Here is an 18,046-nt window from a genome sequence, read left to right as displayed (position 1 = left end):
GAACACAAGCAGGGGGAGTGGGAGAGGAAGAAGCAGGGTCATAGCGGAGGAGCCTGATGTGGGGCTCGATCCCATAATGCCGGGATCACGCCCTGAGCCGAAGGCAGACGCTTAATGACTGCACCACCCAGGCTCCCCAGGAGTTATCTTTTCTAAGAAGCCTTCTCTGATCATCCTTCTCTGTCTTCTAGAAGTGCCTCACACCTTAATCCTAACACTTACACCGCAGTATTTTAACTGTCTTTCCCACTTGTCCTTTAAGCAAGCCCTTGGGAGGTGGGGATTGTGTGCTAACACTTTGTGTTAATGAGTATGTACTTAGGTATATTCAACCCCAGAGGAAGGAGAGATATTACTGAACCATGGTGTGGTGTCTCATCTCTGAACTCCACCTGAATAGAAAATCCACAGTTAAATAACAGGCAATTTTTTGAGTATCTTCAGTAATGTATATTAAGATTAATATCCCTTTAAGGAATAGGTCAGGTAGTTTCTGTGCAACTCTCCTCATATCCACCAGTGGATAGTAGACAAGAAAAAAAAAAAAATCTCACCATCCCCTTTCCCCTGAACCATGAAATAAGAGTCCTCCATTTAGGCTGATGAGGCCAGTTTCAAAAGCTAAGTTCACTGTGGGACCAATAACAGCCTCTCAGGGCTGCCAGTGCCCTGCCCTGATTGGCTGCAGTTGAGGATTCCTGACCAATTCCTGACAAGGGGGATGGGAGTACCTGATGGGCAAGGTCAGCCTCCCAGGCCTCACTGCCTGACTCGAGAAGGGGTGTTAGCTTCCTGCACAAAACTATGGTTCCCTAAGAAGGAGCACGGTAATGGAGACCCAGTAGGCAGCCCACAGTGACTACCACATCAACCCAGTTCTAAAAGATCATTATTTTTTCCAATTACAAAAATAACATCAAAAATTCAAATAATATGGAAATGAATACAGTAGAAAGTCCCCCGTAGTTTGTGGAGAAGGAAGAAAGAATCAGGGGGTAGTTATATAAGTCAAATGTGTTTGTGAAAGCCTTGGTCAGTTCAGAAATTAATAAAGTGGAAAGTGAAAGCCTGCTATAATCACGGTGGAATTAGGAGTATTTTTTATTTTTTTTACTTGAGACTTTTTTAATAGCTTTTTCACATTGTTGACACTATCAGAATGCCCCACTTTTCACAGTGGTCCTGACAGGTTGTCCTGCTTCATTCCAGGCCGAGGGAACAGTGTGTGCAGAAAGCATGTGCCCCCCAGGGCTTTGCAAATTAGATGTACAGCAAGAGTTGGATATCACTGAGGATTGGGGTAGGGAACAGCAGGACAGAAGACTGAAAATGAGCCAGGAGCTAAGAGGGAAGGGCCTTGAATGCCACACTCAGCAAGTCCCAAAGTTGATATCTGGTCATGTTTCATTAAAACAAAATCAGAAACCCTCTGTCAAGTCCCCAGAGTAGAAGAGATGGCCACGGAAGCTGGCCAGTGTGCTCCTGGTGTTCTGAATGGCTATGAGGTGGTATGAGCTCTCTACAAAGAAAACCCTGTCTCCAGGCTGTTGGTGGAGACCGGTCCTTACCACCAAAAGCGTGTAGATGAATATGAACTGTTGGGGATGTAGGTTAGCAGAAGACGGTCTCAAAGCCATGAGGCCCCGTTAGCTCTGTTGAGGTTATTCGGCACCGTGTTAGTGGGACCCTGCTGACCCTGTGGGATCTGAGCGTTGTCTGGTTGTGCTGGACCCGGCCTGTGTTAATACGGCAGCAGAAGTGTGGCCAGGGTGGTTGTGGATTTTGTCTTTTCTATTTAAAGATGCCCCTTAACGTGCCGTTTCTTTAAAAAGACTAACAGTGGTCTCTGCCAGGATCTGGACACTTTGAAAGCACATTTCAGAAGTGAAATTGCACTTCAAAGAGGTTTGAGGAGAGACGGGGGCACATCTTGTCAGTTTAGGTTTGGGCCACGTGGTTGCAAGCGTTTGAACTAGGCCCTCTCTCTTCTCGGAGAGCTAAAAACCACATACCACCTGGGGGACGGCATTTTATGCTGTGAGTTAATTATGGCCAGATGTCCTCTCTCCGACTTTGCAGATCCACGCTCACGTAGCTAAGGTAAGCGGAGGGACCCAGGCTGAGTTTTTAGTCCTGGTGCCCGCACCTCTAGACCGGTTCCTCCTTCTCCTCCGCGCTGGCCCCTTGCCCCAGACCATCCTCGAATGGCAGAGATGAGGGAACCGAAGCCTTGACCTAGGGCTGGATGCTTTAGTCAAGGTTACTGTGCTGGTTAATGGATCTAGAAGTGGGTCTAGCGTCCAGATCTTCTGATCGTCTTTTTCTAACCGTTTACCGTCACAAAGTATACGCACCGTAAGATTGACTCCTCTTAAGCATACAGTTTGATGGCGTCCGTGCATTTACAGTTACGCCGTCACCCCAGTCCGTTGGTCACCCGCGTGAGTTCCCTCACCCGTTGTGGTCTGTCCCACCCTCCACCACCTGGCCCAGGCCGCCACTGACTGCTTGAATTGTTACTGTGGTGTTTTTTCTGTGACTTGGGTATTCAGATTTTGCCCCGCTGGTAGCCAGGGGAAGGTTCCAGACGGTTCCCTTGAGCATGAGTTCGGGGTGGCAGTAGCTTTGCCCGCGGTCGCTGTTCTGTGATGGAACCCCAGTCTCCACACGTCTGGGGCGCAGTGCAGGATCCAGGGCGGGGGGTGGCAGAGCGGCCCTGTGAGGAACAGAGCAGTACCGCCTTTCACAGGCGGGAACCGAAAGTTTCCTGGGGCCACTCAAGCCCTCCGTCACATGGTCTGTGGCTGAGGTGGGCTCCCAGCCCGGTTTGATTAGCTCCAGCCCCCAAACTCTGCTTCAGCCTCGGCGCTGGGCCCTGTCCTGGATTCGAAGAACGAAAAGAGAACACTGCCTTGTACGAAGAATTATGCCATTTACTTCTATTTCTGAGAAGTATTGTCTTAAAAACTGTGCAGTAGAAACGGAAGTGGAGACTTGGCCGAGGAAACCACCTCGATTTTTTGCAACACCCTGCAGTGAATGTTCACGGCGTGGTTTCCTGTGGCCCAGGGCCACCTCACTGACAATTGGAAGCACCAGCTGTCTGTTTATTCTTAGCTCTGGGCAGCCAGCAAGCTCAGCCTGGAGGACCTGCAAAAGCCGGAGCCCTCGCTTCCGGGCCTTGCTGTAGAGAAGTGGGGTTTCTGTGTCTCTGCCCCAGTCTCCGGTTCTCTGCTCCCCGTGGCCCTCAGCCTGGGTGAATGGCACCCGGACCCCTCCGCGCCCTTCCTCCCCGGCCTGCTTTGGCTGCCAGCTCTGGGGCTTCCTGCAGCTGGGGGAAGAGCAAGGTCACTGTCCTGCCTTTGTCCAGGCTTTCTCTGGCTGCGCCCCGCAGCACGGCGGAGGCCGGGAGGGGCCGGGCTGGCTTCCCGTTAGAAGAAACGGTCCCCGGGGCCTTCTCAGGGCTTGTCCCACGTCTCTAAATGAGGTGAAGCAGAAGGGGAAAAGGAATTGCCGTCGCCTAGACGTTTCCAGTGGCGTTGGAACACTCGTTCCCCCGCGAGTGAGGTCTTGCCCCCCGCTGTGAGGGGCACAAGCGGTCCCGGTCAGAGGGTGATTACTAAGCCGTGTGCTCTGCTCCCAGCCTCGAAGATGAAGTTTGAAGCCTGAAATGGAGCTCTTTGCCAGAATGGCAACGGAATGAAATTTCCCTCCTCCCAAATGAAACTTCTGAAGAGGAAATTTGGCAGCCCAGGAGAGCCGAGCCCAGGTTTCTGGCTCGATCGCCTACTTCTCTTTCCAGTCGTGGGGGGATCCCGAGGCCGCTCTGGGTGCCTCCAGGCACTTGTCAGACGTTCCTTTCTGTCCTGGGAGATCTGCACCCCCAGGTGCTTGACGTGTCGTTCTGTAGCGAACGACTCAACCTCTTGTTCTCTAAAACTTGCTGTTCATAACCCTCAGGCCGCGGTAGGGGTGGCCCCTCTCTGTGCCCCGTCCCCGCTGCCGAGTGGCCTGGGCTCGGCTGGCCTTCCGTTCTGGGGCTGCTCGGGGCCACGACTGGTCCTGGCGTGGCTTTCCCACGGAGTCCTCACGAAGATGCCAGTTCGTATTTAAACTCTTGTTCTCGGTGGTGGTGTTTGCGTGCTGCTCTGTGTAGACAGAGGCTGTGGTTGTCGGTGTTGGGGAAGTCATCAGACCCGGTTAGCTCTCCAGCTCAGCATCTTACTGGTTGTGCCACCTTGAGCCCACGAAGCGAAGAGACTAACGGCCATATTGTAAGGTGTGGGAGCCTCGGTGCCAGGGACCGAAACCGCAGCTGCGCATGGTGTCTTGGCATCATCTGTGCTCAGAGAGTATCAGTTCCCCTCTACAGAGACGGGGCCCGTCCTCAAGTTGCAGACGGTGTGCTCTTCCAGGTACTAAAACTCTTTGAAGCTGTAACTTAAAAAGGGAGGAGCGGGGCGGAGGTGGGGGGTTGCTATAATAGGATAGGTGTTTTCCTACAAAAATATTCATTATACAAAAACCAGACAATAAAAATAATAAAACTTTCAGGAAAAACCTAGTTGGGGCATACATTTAAAACAGTATGTAACAATAATTATCTTCATAATAGTATGGACACAGTTTAAAACACACGTTCCATCCTAAAAATAAATATCCCAGGAAATCTGGGACTTCATACACGCAGGCACGCATGCACGGGTACGTGCGTAGGTGTGAAGACAGCCTGGTGAGAGGAGGGGAAAGGCAAGGCCAGGGCTGATGAATGTGGAGAGAAGGACAAAAAGCACAGTGATGAGGGAGAACTTCCGGCCAAGCGGTTGTGAGGCAGCATTTGGCCAGACTGAGCCAGGAGGAGGCCTGGGCCGATGGGCCTCTGGACCGTGTACCCCCACAGGGCACCGCATTCAGCTGGGCTGCTGTACTTGGCATTCAGCGGTCGTTCCTTGTTGAGGCAAAGCATTAACGTGCAAGGAAAATCGTATATAAAACCGAGGCCACTTCTGTGTTGACATGACATCGTGCCCCGATTCCATTTAGAATAACTTGCATTCCAGATTCTAGGAAGCTCATTGCCCAACCGATAAATCAGCCTGTTTCTCATCCTGGTAGAGAAGAACCTGAAATGTGAAATTTTATTAAATTGTATGAACATACTATAAATAGTATGAACAGTAAAAAAAAAAAGGCACATAAAACTTACCATCTCAACCATTTTTAACTATACAGTTCGGCGCTGTTAAGTGTATTCACATTGCTGTGAAACAGATTTCTCGCACTTTTACATCCTGCAAAACTGAAGCTCTGAACCCATTAAATAGCATCTCCCCATTTGCCCCTGCCCCCCCCCCAGTTCCTGATAAGCACAATTCTCCTTTCTGTTTCTATGAATTTCAATGTAAGTGGCATCAGACAGCCCTTTTGTGACTGGCTTCTTTCATTCAGTACAGTGTTCTCAGGTTCATCCATGTGGTAGCATGTGATGGATTTTATAAAATGTGAGATACTTTAAGGTATGTATTTCACCCCAAATTTATGTGGGGAACAAGCTTAGGCCACGGGTAGGAGGTGGGGGTATGAGGACAGGCTTTCCCCCTGTCCTGTGATTCTCCCAGGTTATTTCTTTACGTTTCTGAGCATCAGCTGACTCTAAAAAGCAGCCGTTTTGTGCTGAAAGGCAGGAATCAGCAGGGAGCTCTGTCAGACCTCGCAGGACACAGTGTCCCCTGTAAGAGGATATTTCTAATGCCTGAGAGTTGTTCCAACTCAGATTGCTGTGATTTCATTCCAGAGAGCCCAGAAACACGCTCAGCAAGTCTTGCAAAAGGAGTGCCGACCCAAGTTTGCGAAGAGGTCGATGGCGCAGTTGTTTGAGCACAGGTACACCCTGGACTTACCGCCCTTCGTGAAGGAGGTCCCCAAAGGGAATGAAGCCGAGTACAAGTACGATCCTCCTTTTGGATTCCGGAAGTTCTCCAGCCAAGTCCAGTCCCTCTTGGAAATACTGCCTGAGCACGACGTGCCCGAGCACGTGCGAGCCAAGAGCTGTAGGCGTTGTGTGGTTATCGGAAGCGGCGGGATACTCCACGGACTCGCACTGGGCCACATCCTGAACCAGTTCGACGTTGTGATAAGGTACATGGCTTCACCTCCTGAGTTCACCTCACTGCTGCTGTTGGTTCCCCCCGCCCCAGCAACAGTGAGGGACGCAGACAGCACCGCACGTCCCCGCCTGCAGGGGGCCTCCCGTGCAACAAAAACATGAAACGCTCGGATGCCCCAAACTGGGCCACACTGACCCTCATTTGGCAGCACGTTTTCAGAGGAGGTGAGGTTTGGAAGGCTGGGTGGATTCAGGAGGAAGCCTGAGCGAGGCAGGACCAAGAGGCCCCCAGGGTGTGGGGGGTGAGTGGGTGGGATGCCCGGCTTCTGGGAGCAGGGCCGGGTGTGGGTGTGCCCCCCAGAGGCCGGCCTGGCGGGGACCTGGGAAGCGCACAGTCTGAGCTCCACTCATCCTAGATTCTTTCTGGTGTAGCTGGCTAAAACTTGTTTTCCTTATGAAAGCGAAATATGTTTATTCTTGAAGATTAAAACAATACAGAAAAATGTGAGGAAGAAAATAACCCCTCAGAGCCCAAATAACCAATCGCTATTATTGCTGTGTTTTTTCCGCTTCCGTTCTGTACAGATACTGAGTGCTGTTATATTCTTACAAAGTGTTTTGCTTTTTTAACGTAATAGTATGAACAGCTTCAGAGGTCATTAAGTATTTCTTGGAAAATTAACTCTTCCAACTGCTTAGTAGTCCTTTAAATGAGAGTATCATAAGTTACTTAGCTGTTCTCCTATTGCTGGATATTTTACATTTTTCAGTTTCTTTGTTATTGTGAAAATACCTTGCACAGCTCACACTTATGTTCTTATCTCTGATTATTTCCTTAGAAATAATTCTAAGAATTCTTAGAATTGTTGGTCTAAAGATATTCGAGTGTTTTTAAGACTCCGATGCATTGTAATAAATTCTCCCTATCTGAAGGATGTGCAGAGCCAGGAGCACAGTGCATGCTGGGTCTTCATCAGATTTGTTCAGCAGGGGTGTGTGGGTTTGACCCAAGGCAGGAGAGGCTCGGGCAGGGGACTGAGTTTCGAGGTTGTGCAAGCATGCAGTGTGTGGGCCTGGTGTGAGGCAGAGAAAGTGAAGATGGTGTGAGGTGAGGGAGTAGGAGTGGTGGGGTTGGGCTTTGAGGATTGTAAAGGTTGGGGTGAAGGAGGCTATAACCACTGCCTTTCACTGGATGCTTTCCGTGTGCCAGACACTGTGTCACGTGCTCTAGAGGTTCTCATTCCTCCGGGAAGCCATCACTGTTAGTGTCACCAGTGAAGACGTTGCACTGGAGGGCCCAGGATCCAGGCCAGACACCAGCAGTCCAGATGCAGGGTAGGAGGCTTTCAGAACCTGATCCCTGGCCCCGTGCGAGCAGCTGAACGATGTGTGCGCAGACAGGGCCCGTGCCCATCTACTGGTGCGGGACCGATACAGGACGAGGAGCGGACAGAAAGCAGGGGTGCCCACGGTGCGCACTCTGGGCCAGAGGAGAGGTGTGATGGGGAAGAAGGGCGGCCTTACAGACCAGTGCGATTGGGCTCTTGAGGGAGGAGGCAGGCAAGGAGAGCTTGGGTGTGGAGCCCAGCCCTGGCAGGAGGAGTGTCATGGGCACCCTGTGAAGGCGCACACATGAGTTGTGTCTTTCCACAGTGTCGGCTTTATTCAGTCACAAAGCAAAGTTCATCACAGTTAGAAAGCATGTTCCGGATTCCAACCTTGATGACAGTTCACCATGTGATTAACTTGGCTTCTTACACTGCACACAGAGCAGGACAGGCGACAAGCCACACAACAAACAAGACAGCAGAAGGGTGTAGGAAGTGAACGAGCCAAACCCGAGGTCAGTCTGTGTCAGTCCGGTCCGGGTCAGCTCTTGGCACTGACCGCTTCTGATGTTCCAGCGGCGAAGGCTCTCGCTTCTGCTCAGAGATCCGTCAGGCAGAGCCGTCCAGGGCACTTACTTCTGTAAGTGGTCAGACATAGAGGGGTCAGGTCTGAGGAGTCTGACGGTTTGCTGCCAAAATCTTCCCTTTTAGAGGGATTCCATCAGTTTGGGGTCTCTGCAGACCTCCTCTGGCTCTGCTTGTTATCGGTTCTGGGGAGTCAGTGGACGCTGGTCCCCACGATCTCTCCTAGCGGCAGTACCTGAACTGCTTGCGTCTTGCTTGACTCAGGCCCCTGCTTGACAGGAGAGACTCCATTTTGCTCTCTACAAGGAGAGTGGGGCTGGGAGAGCGGGGAAGGGGCTGGAAGGTGGCCTGATGCCCAGTGGTGGTCCACAGATCCCCAAACTGGGGGGCATGGACTTCATGTGTGGCACTGGGAGGCCACTGAGTGCTGGGGACAGAGAAATGGTGGCTTAGCCTGATGATGAGGGAGAATATCAGTTAAGAAGATTTTGGGGGGTAACTTTAGGCTTGAAACAATTCCAAATTTAACAGAAAAGTTGCAAGAATAGTACAGAGAAGCTCCCATTCACCCTTGCCCCAGATTCTCCAGCTGGCAACAACTTTATCACATTGCTTTATGATTTTTTTCTCTATAGATGCTATTATTATTTTCTGAACCCTTTGATAGTTGCAAATATCAAACCCCTTTACCCCTAAATAAGTCAGTGTGCATTTCCCAAGAACAAGGACATTCTGTTCTAGAACTGCAGAACCACAGAACAGTATGCAGAATCAGGAAATGAACACGGAGAAAACACAGGCCCTATCTTCATCCTTACCCGGATTTCACCAACAACCCTGATAATGTCCTTTATTTTAAAAAAGAAAAGAAAGGGGAGGGGGGAATAACTGCCTCAGGGGCATGCCTTGCATTTGGTCTTCATGCCTGATAATATCTTTTGATAATCCAGAGGTAGGTATCAGATCTAGAAGAAGTGGCAGTGGAATAGAGAAGGAAGTTGAGATACAGGTGTGATAATACAGGTGTGATAATACAAGGGAAGAACCAAACAGACTTTGAGATTACGAAACTCTTAAACTGGGTGAGCGGTAGTGCTTTCAGAAGAATTCTTAGAATCTGCCCCCAAAACAACCGCGCTGGTAAGAGCCTTTGTTGATCTCACAGTTTTAAGTGTCCCAAGTCCTTGCTTTAAGGATGCACCTAGGCCCGATGCCCTCCTGGGTCCCCACCCTGTCAGTGTAACTGTGGTTTGGGTCTGCCTCGCCCTGGTGTCTTGGTTTCGTTTCTGATTACCTTTCTGAAATTCTGGCAAGAACTCCTAATATCTGAGCACAGCAGGAAGCTTTCGAGGAATCATTACTGATGCCCAGAGAAAGCCTAAAATATAATATGTTTGAGTTGGCTTAAAATGGTAGGACTGGATGGAATTGCTAGACATTCAGAGAGGAGGTGTGGGCGTCCCCTGGGGCTTAAGGCTGCCCGGTGGGAGGCCCTACCCCCAAACCACAGCTCACTCCAAGCCCTAAAAACATGTGGGGGGCACAAGGAAGGAATCTTGCATGATGTGATAAAGTAGTTGATGGCTTGCTTTGTCACTTTATCGATAATTTGTCATTTTTATTTAAATAGGTTGAACAGTGCACCAGTTGAGGGATATTCTGAGCATGTTGGTAATAAAACTACTATCAGGATGACTTATCCAGAAGGCGCGCCACTGTCTGACCTTGAATATTACTCCAATGACTTGTTTGTTGCTGTTTTATTTAAGAGTGTTGACTTCAGCTGGCTTCAAGCAATGGTAAAAAATGAAACCCTGGTAAGCACTAGAAATTCAGCTCTCCAGTGTTCCTTCGTAAAAAGTGGAGGGGTCTCTAATTGTAATTACAGACTTTTATTTTTAAACAAACAGTGGAATGTATACAGTTGACCTCTGAACAACATGGGTTTGAACTGCATGGGTCCACTTACACACAGATTGTTTTTGATAAATACAGTGCAGCAAAGGCAGTAAAGGCATTTTCTCTTCCTTCTTAACATTTTCCTTTCTCTAGCTTGCTTTATTGTAAGAATACGATATATAATACGTATAACACAAACGTTTATATTATCGGTAAGGCTTCTGGTCAACAGTAGGCTATTAGTGGTTACGTTTTGGGGGAGTCAGAAGTTATCTATGCATTTCAGTCATGCGGGGAGGGGCCGATGGTGCCCCTATCCCCCACATCATTCCAGGGTCAATTGTACTTTTGTGTTGTCTTTCAAATAACTAACTACTGCCTTTGTAGAAACCCATCAGTACTCCTTGTTGGAAATTACTTTCAGAATTTAAGATGAAGTCACGTGGAAATTGTGATCATTACTTAATGGGAATATCAGGTTTTGGACCAAAATTGTTATTACTGACCACCTACCTCATTCACCAGACTTGAATTTACATGTCTTTTGGCTAATCCAGAAATTAGATTTCCTTGAGTAGAAACCATTATTGAGGGTTTTCAAAAGAATATATATAAAACCTCTGAGGAATATTCCCCAAGAGATTGTCTAAAAATGCTCTGCTGGCGGTCCTCTTGTTGGAGGCAATTCACAGGATTCCAGAGGGGCAGATGTTAAGGAAATGGCCCTCATGAGTTTGGTCATATTCCCTTTTGTTCGTTACAGTAATTGATTATATTACTTTGTGGCCCCACCCATTATGCTGAAATAAATTTCAGAAGTCAACTGTCCCATTTATAGACACACGTAAAAACTAGCTGTCTGCGAAATTAATAGGCTATATTGGACTTTTTACATAAGCTCCATCTGATGGAGAGCGTCTGTCTGCAAAGCCTGATTCTGTATAGGTTATCATGATCTTCTGGATTTTCCATTGGGTAGAAGTGGGTCTAGATGGAAAAGGAAGCACATAGGAAATGACTTACAGTCGGTTACCAGGAGACTTCACAGGACTAGAGACTAGATCAAGTCAGTGGAGGGAGGATACACGGGGAGGGCCTGATCTGAGTGGGGCACACACGGCACTTAATACCCTTAAGTCGGATCTGTTCACCTGGTCTTCCCAGGGTCAAATGATGCCTTTTGGTCCTAAAAAGGCTTACCATCTCAGGTCACTGCGTGGGGAACTTCTTCCCCAAACAAACCAGAGCTGGTTCTGCAGTTCTCCTTCTTGTCCAGTGCCACCTTCATAAATCAGGTCCTTTGGGGTTGCTACTGTGAGCTGGGGTATCGGATTGGCAGCGATCTCAGTGACTGCCGCCCACCAGCCCACGTGGGGTCACGCCCACAGCTCTGGGCTGCTTAGCAGGGGTGCACGCTCGCCTCCTGATGGCAGGATGACTTTATTCAGCACCCCTAATGATTGCCTGCTTTCTTCCCTTAGCCATTTTGGGTGCGGCTCTTCTTTTGGAAGCAGGTGGCGGAAAAAATCCCACTACAGCCAAAACACTTCAGGATTTTGAATCCGGTTATTATCAAAGAGACTGCCTTTGACATCCTTCAGTACTCGGAGCCCCAGTCCAGGTTCTGGGGCCGAGATAAGGTATTTTTGTTGCCATTGAAAGTTAACTGCTCTTCTCTGTGCTGGAAGGGAGACCTCTGTACAGATTTCACTTGGCTCAGCTGTACCCCCAGAAGCGTCTCCCGGGGTAGAAATGGAGTCACTGATGACAGGCTCCGCACACGTTTGCTGTTCTGCATCTTGACTTCAGGGCTCCTCAGTGTTCACTTGGCTCTTCCCCTGGTGACTCATCTCTAGTATAGTCCACATGTTAACATTTAGGTCCCTGAGATTATTCAAGGTATTCTGACTCTGGGACTCCATATAGCTAACTGCAGGACACTGAAAGGCACTTTGGTGGTCTAGACAGTGCTTTGCATTTTTAACTCTGTGGGCCGCTTAGGTCAGATTTGACATTATCATCACTTGATAGGTGATGGTAAGTAAAGTTCGCCCCCTAGAGCAGTGGTTTTCAGTTGATGCTTGGGTCCCATCCCAAACTTTCTATTTAATTTTTCTCTGCTAGGGTCTATACATTGGGATTTTCAAAGTCCCCCGCCCCCGGCAATTTTATTTTGCAGCCTAATTTGAGAACCTTTGCGCTCTCTGTCGGTTGTTCGCTGCAGTAGAAATTCTCTAACTGTCCTGTGCGGACAGCAGGAGGGTGGCAACGCCTTTATTTTCGGTTTCTTTATGAGCCGAATAGCTAAGCCTGTGTCTTTAAAAATAACTTTTTTAAAAGCAGGGGAAATCTTCCTTAAACTTTTTTTTTTTTTTTTAAATGCAGGGCTTGAACTCACAACCCTGAGATCAAGACCTGAGCTGAGGTCAAGAGTCAGATGGGAAACTGACTGAGCTACCCAGGCGTCCCCATTCTTAAACTTTTAAGCAAAATCTCCATATATAAAGGAAAACGAGGAATTTAGAAACGGGGGCGGGGGCTGCGATGTTGCCCAGCAGATACCTGGGGCTGGTCGGGGTCACAACCTGCAGACACTGAGTTAGACTCTTGGATGTGGTCAGCCAGTAACCAGTAGGCACATTGGCAGGTTCTTCTGTTTGCCCAATGAATCAAATTCTTTTTTTAAGATTTTATTTACTTATTTGAGAGAGAGTGAGAGAGCATGAGTGGTGAGGAGGAGTAGAGGGAAAAGGAGAAGCAGACTCCCCGCTGGGCAGGGAGCCCCATGCAGGACTCGATCCCCGGAACCCGGGATCACGACTTGAGCCGAAGGCAGACGCTTCACCGACTGAGCCACCCAAGCCCCCCCCAACCCCATGAATCAAATTCTAATTAAAAATGTTCTTTAAAACACCTGTGTAAATTTTAAAAGAAGAATTCTGCGTTTACTGGGAAACACAAATACCGAAGTAGGCTCCTGGAAGCAAACTTGGCTGTGGTCGGTAGCAGCTCACTCCGGCTCCGGCTCCAGCCCCAGGCTTCGGTACCCAGCTCGCTGCGAACACAGGTGCCGCTCCTCCCTTAGCAGGCCACCATTTCCTCAGGTGCTCTGCCCTCTCGGGGGCTTTCCTGCCTCTCCATCCACGGGGAGGCAGCGAGGGCCGTGTCGTGTCTGCCCACTGCAGGAGCGTGTCCAGAGCCAGTGTTTCCGGTCAGGAGGCCGTGCCCGTTTCCCTGTCGGAGGAGAGTGGCTCCGGCGCTCAGCAGCGGCTGGCAGGGTCTGTGATTGGGTTCATTATGTAATCGGTTGCTTTGCTGCTCTTCCCCACACAGGAGCACATAGGGTCCCCCAGGACATGGACTTCACACTTTTAACCTGTTAGCGTCAATCGTAACAACACGGTGTAAAAAAAAAAGACTTAAACAGACTTTGGCAAGATTCTTAAGTTATGAAGAGGTTTCACTGTCCTTAGGTTTCTATATCTTCTCAACTGCCCTGTGTCTCTGTTAAATTCCACAGTAGTTTTTAAACACAGGCAAATGCTCATTTATGGTTTGTAGGTAGATTTTTATTTAAAAAGTAACCTTTAAAAAATTAGCAGATCTAATTACATAAAATATGAAGTTACTGAACAGCAAAGGTTATCAGAAAGTTAGAACACAAAATAGGCGGGGGAAATTTTATCATATGTCTGATAGTAAATATTCCCAAAGTATAAGGAGATCTTATTAAATTAAAAAGAAAAGATGGACCAATAAAAAAATGGGGAAAAGATAGCAACAGACATTTCACAAAAGAAATTAATATAGCCAAGGAATACATGATAAAATGTTCAGCTTCACCAGTAATCAAATAAAAGTAAATTAGAGCCACAATGACATTTTTTCCTGTTTTCTTAGCAAAAATTTAAAGGCTTGAAAATGTCTTTACTTGGCAGGAATACAGGTAGAAATTGTAAGTTGGAGGGTAGTTTGGCAGTATATATCAGCTTTAAATGTGAATGTGAATAGTCTTGACCCAGCAATTTTACTCTGAAAATGTTATCATAAGAAAATTAGAGGGGCACCGGGCTGGTTCAGGTGGTGGAGTGTGTGACTCTTTTTTTTTTTTTTTTTTTTTTTTAAGATTTTATTTATTTATTTGACAGAGATAGAGACAGCCAGCGAGAGAGGGAACACAAGCAGGGGGAGTGGGAGAGGAAGAAGCAGGCTCAAAGCAGAGGAGCCTGATGTGGGGCTCGATCCCATAACGCTGGGATCACGCCCTGAGCCGAAGGCAGACGCTTAACCGCTGTGCCACCCAGGCGCCCCAAGGAGTGTGTGACTCTTGATCTTGGGGTTGTGAGTTTGAGTTTGACGCCCACATTGGGAGTAGAGATTACTTAAAAATAAAATCTTTAAAAAAAAGAAAGAGAGAAAAGAGAACTCTGCAAAGGTGGCTGTTCTAGGATGTTCACCATAATGTTAATAGCAAAGGACTAAAACAGCCTAAACATTTCTCATTAGGGGATTGTTTAAACGTGTTATGTATAGTTGATGGAGTCTTGTGTGACTGTTAAGGATGAAAGAATACGAATGGATATGAAAACACCTCCCTGAGGTATTAAACGAGAAAATCAAGTTACCGGACATGTATACCATCCCATTTGTGTTTAAAAGTAAAAATGTGTGTATAGAGACGCATAGGGAAAAGCTTGGAAATAAACAGCAAACTGGGATTGCGTTCTGGACGCAGCAACGGCCTGGTGCACATGCCCTTCCAGTGGAGAGGGAAGTCTAGTGGGTTCAGAGGTGTGGTCTTAGGGGATATGTTCTGGAAAGAGCATGCTCTGAGCGGTTTTGCATAGCTTCTGAGTCTCTCTCCATACACTGCCCCTGGGTGCAGCTGATTTCATGTAGTCCTTCTGTAAACACTGGGATGCTAGGTACGGAGCCGGCCATAGGTAAGACAGGACACTGCCTTAGGGTCCTTCGGCTAAACAGGAAGAAATCTTCCTTTGGGTTAATTTCTCTTGTTTTCAGTGACTGTTGAGTTTCTTAGTGACTTAGATGCCACTCGTCGAGGAGCAGGAGGTGATTTTGAACACATGCTGAGTTCTGTAGGGGTTCCTTAATCCACTTAAAGGATGAACTCGGACGGGTTCACTGTGGTTCTCATTGACAGAAAAGGAGAGTTGTTTCTGGAAGCCACAGACTCAGGAGGACGAGCGAAGTAGGTACATTTACCCGTGAAAACTTGTACAACAGAACGTCATTAGCAGAGCAGTGGTGGCCTTCAGGGAGTGCTCAGACCACTGTAGGGCTTTCTGTATTTCTCTCTACCCTGTGTACTGATTTTGCCTAAGACTGGGACAGAGATCCAGGAAGCACGATTCCAGATTTGCAAGTGGCAAGATAGCGGATGTGAGGGGAGGAAGTGATGATATCACCAGAATCCAGACTGGTTCAGACATTTGGCACATTAGGCCACAGTCAGTAGGATGCATTTTAGAAGGAACAAATGTGGAAACCCTTACTTTGGGCCTAAAAATTGCCCCCACAGAGGGTGGGCAGAAACTGGCTTAGCAGCAGCCGTACATGTAAAAATGGCCTGGAAACGTTTTTGCCAGAAAAGCAAATGAGGGCCTTTGGTGGGATGTGCCTTCAGGTGAGAAGTGAACACAGTCTTCGCCAGCAGGAGCGGAGGCTGCTCTCTTCTAAGGCAGAGACTGTCCATGGGAGCCAGCAAGGAAGGGCCAGCCTCCAGAAACAGGTCCCAAGAAGGGTGGTGGAAGGTCCTGTGGACCTCCTAATTCCAGAAAAGACCTTATAGATACTTGGCGTGTAAGAAAGGAAATAGACTTGCTTTGCAGTTCTGGTCGTCACGTATAGGACCAGGCGGTAGAAGTTTTACAAAGAACAACCTTGTGTTCGGTGCAAGAGGCTCTGCTCAGCTCCGTCTTGGTGGTGTGTTAAAAGGTTTTCACATCCCAGGGGCGCCTGGGTGGCACAGCGGTTAAGCGTCTGCCTTCGGCTTAGGGCTTGATCCCGGCGTTATGGGATCGAGCCCCACATCAGGCTCCTCTGCTATGAGCCTGCTTCTTCCTCTCCCACTCCCCCTGCTGTGTTCCCTCTCTCGCTGGCTGTCTCTCTCTTTGTCGAATAAATAAATAAAATCTTTAAAAAAAAAAAAAAAAGGTTTTCACATCCCAGCCCATGTTTGAGAGTCTAGATTCAGACTGTAGGATTCTGTGATCTGTGAGACTGCGCGGTGTATAAAATCGTGGCCCCCAGCAGCCTCTGTCACTTACAAGCATGTACAGTGCTTGGAAAGCAGTGAATGGTGCTAAGCCTTGTTCTGTCTTTTTCAGAACGTGCCCACCATCGGTGTCATTGCTGTTGTCTTAGCCACCCATCTGTGTGATGAAGTCAGCTTGGCAGGCTTTGGATATGACCTCAATCAACCCAAAACGCCTTTGCACTATTTCGACAATCTCTGCATGGCTGCCATGAACTTCCAGACCATGCACAATGTGACGACGGAGACCAGGTTCCTCCTGCAGCTGGTCAGAGAGGGCGTGGTGAAGGACCTCAGCGGAGGCATCCAGTGTGAATTCTGAACACAGAAACCTCATCTGACAGCGCAGCTCTGACTCTGAAGGCTGCTTTTCAAAGCCTTCTCGCTGCATCCTGCAAAGCCTTTGAAGTGCAGCTGGTGTTTTTAACTTTTAATTTAAAAAAGTGAAAAACAGTTTTGCTCTTCCCACTTTGTCGCCCTTATTTATTTGAGGTCAGTGATTTTGCACAACATTTTGTAACATAATTTTGAGAATTGAATTGGAAAGACTTTTCAAAGAGACTTGTATGTAATGATGTTTTATTGTATTTTAAGGACGTTATTTAATTTGTAAAAACTCTGTCCATGTCTACTGCACATAGAATACCAGGTAATTGAGTGGAAGGAGAATGGAGGTCACTCCTTCGATGAGAGCCCTGAATGCCAGATTCTGGTTCCTTGTCACTCTTCGGTAGGACACCTGTCGGAGGCACTTCCAGGATGACGTGCTCAGTAGCTAAACCGTGGGTACCGGGTCGGCCGTGCTGCTGCGTGAGGCCTGGGCCGGTCGGAGAAGTTCACGGCCCCTCTCTGTTGGTCTGCCTTCTGCCAGATGACTTGCAGCCATCAGCCAGGGGAGTGTCCTAGCTGTCCCTGGTCGGGGAGGGACACAGAAGACATTTTCTTTGTCCTCGGGATATATGAAGCCACCCGGGGCTGCAGAACCACTGTCTCCCCTGAAATGGTGACAACTCTTGAATTTCTTGAGAGTTTTTTTACTGCCCTTCCAAAGCACTTAAATGTTAATCGGAGGTGTTGCACTGTCTGCCGGAGGGGCTTATAAAAATAAGGCACAATCTCCGTTCTCCAGCATTGAAGAATAACCCCTTTCCAAGAAGAGTCACATTTTCTGAAACACTGAAATAAAATTCTCCCAGTGTTATAAATTGCCTATTTAAAAAAAGTTTTTTAATGCCTACCTGGCAGTGTGTACCAGGCAGCGTGCTGGTCAAAAAAAAAAAAAGAATAAAAGCGTTTGAGGAGCTCTTATAGTCTACTTAATTTAAGCGCTTAAAAAGAAGCCTGTAATGTCCCTGAAATGTCCTTGGATGCTGCTAGGTGGAGACCTAGTGGGTGGGGACTCTTGGAGAGACGTTGAGGTCCGTGGCTTCCTCCCAGAACACAGGTTGGTTCCAGCTTCTGTCTCTTAATTGCTCTAGTCTTTGTCATCAGAGGGTCGGCAGCTACTTTGCTCCCTCCCCGCCCTGTCCAGTTCTCTGTGCCGTCGGGGTCCCCTGCAGCTCTGACTCCCAGCCCGGCATCCGCCCCCTCCTCAGCCCACTCGGGGCAGGGAGCCAGTCACAGCACGCGCACAGGGGCCCTTGGATGGCCAGGCTCTGGGGTTGAGCTCAGAGTCGCCGGCATCACAAAATAGTATTTCTCTGGATTGGTGACTTCACACTTTTTATGGATTTCGCTTTTTCTTTTATAAAATACTGTTTAAGAGAAAATGCTTGGAAATGTTCACCAGCTAAATGACTTAGCGTTGAAAATTGAGACTCGGGGAGACGGTCCAGGGCTGTCCTTTGATTC

The 18,046-nt window shown here is 48.2% G+C and overlaps 1 protein-coding gene across 3 annotated transcripts in view; it reads left to right on the top strand.

The window, feature by feature from the left end:
* Positions 1 to 17,498, top strand: part of ST3GAL5 (ST3 beta-galactoside alpha-2,3-sialyltransferase 5) — a 117,482-nt gene extending 99,984 nt beyond the window's left edge. For 2 of the 3 annotated variants that reach the window (XM_087863640.1, XM_045808857.2), the window contains 4 exons: positions 5,795 to 6,138; positions 9,650 to 9,836; positions 11,400 to 11,558; positions 16,269 to 17,498. In XM_087863640.1, the coding sequence (XP_087719766.1) occupies positions 5,795 to 6,138; positions 9,650 to 9,836; positions 11,400 to 11,558; positions 16,269 to 16,517 (939 nt within the window). In that variant the 3' untranslated portion in view covers positions 16,518 to 17,498. Of the gene's footprint in view, positions 1 to 21; positions 4,416 to 5,794; positions 6,139 to 9,649; positions 9,837 to 11,399; positions 11,559 to 16,268 lie in introns of those variants that run through there. The other variant, XM_087863641.1, reaches the window with a different exon arrangement.
* The last annotated feature ends 548 nt before the right edge of the window (positions 17,499 to 18,046 follow it).

This window comes from Ursus americanus, chromosome 7, assembly GCF_024610735.1.
Source record: "Ursus americanus isolate L20-20 chromosome 7, mUrsAme1.1.p, whole genome shotgun sequence".
Lineage (NCBI taxonomy): Eukaryota > Metazoa > Chordata > Mammalia > Carnivora > Ursidae > Ursus > Ursus americanus.
The sequence above is the reverse complement of the archived record's forward strand: the minus strand, read 5'-3'. Positions and strand labels throughout refer to the sequence as shown.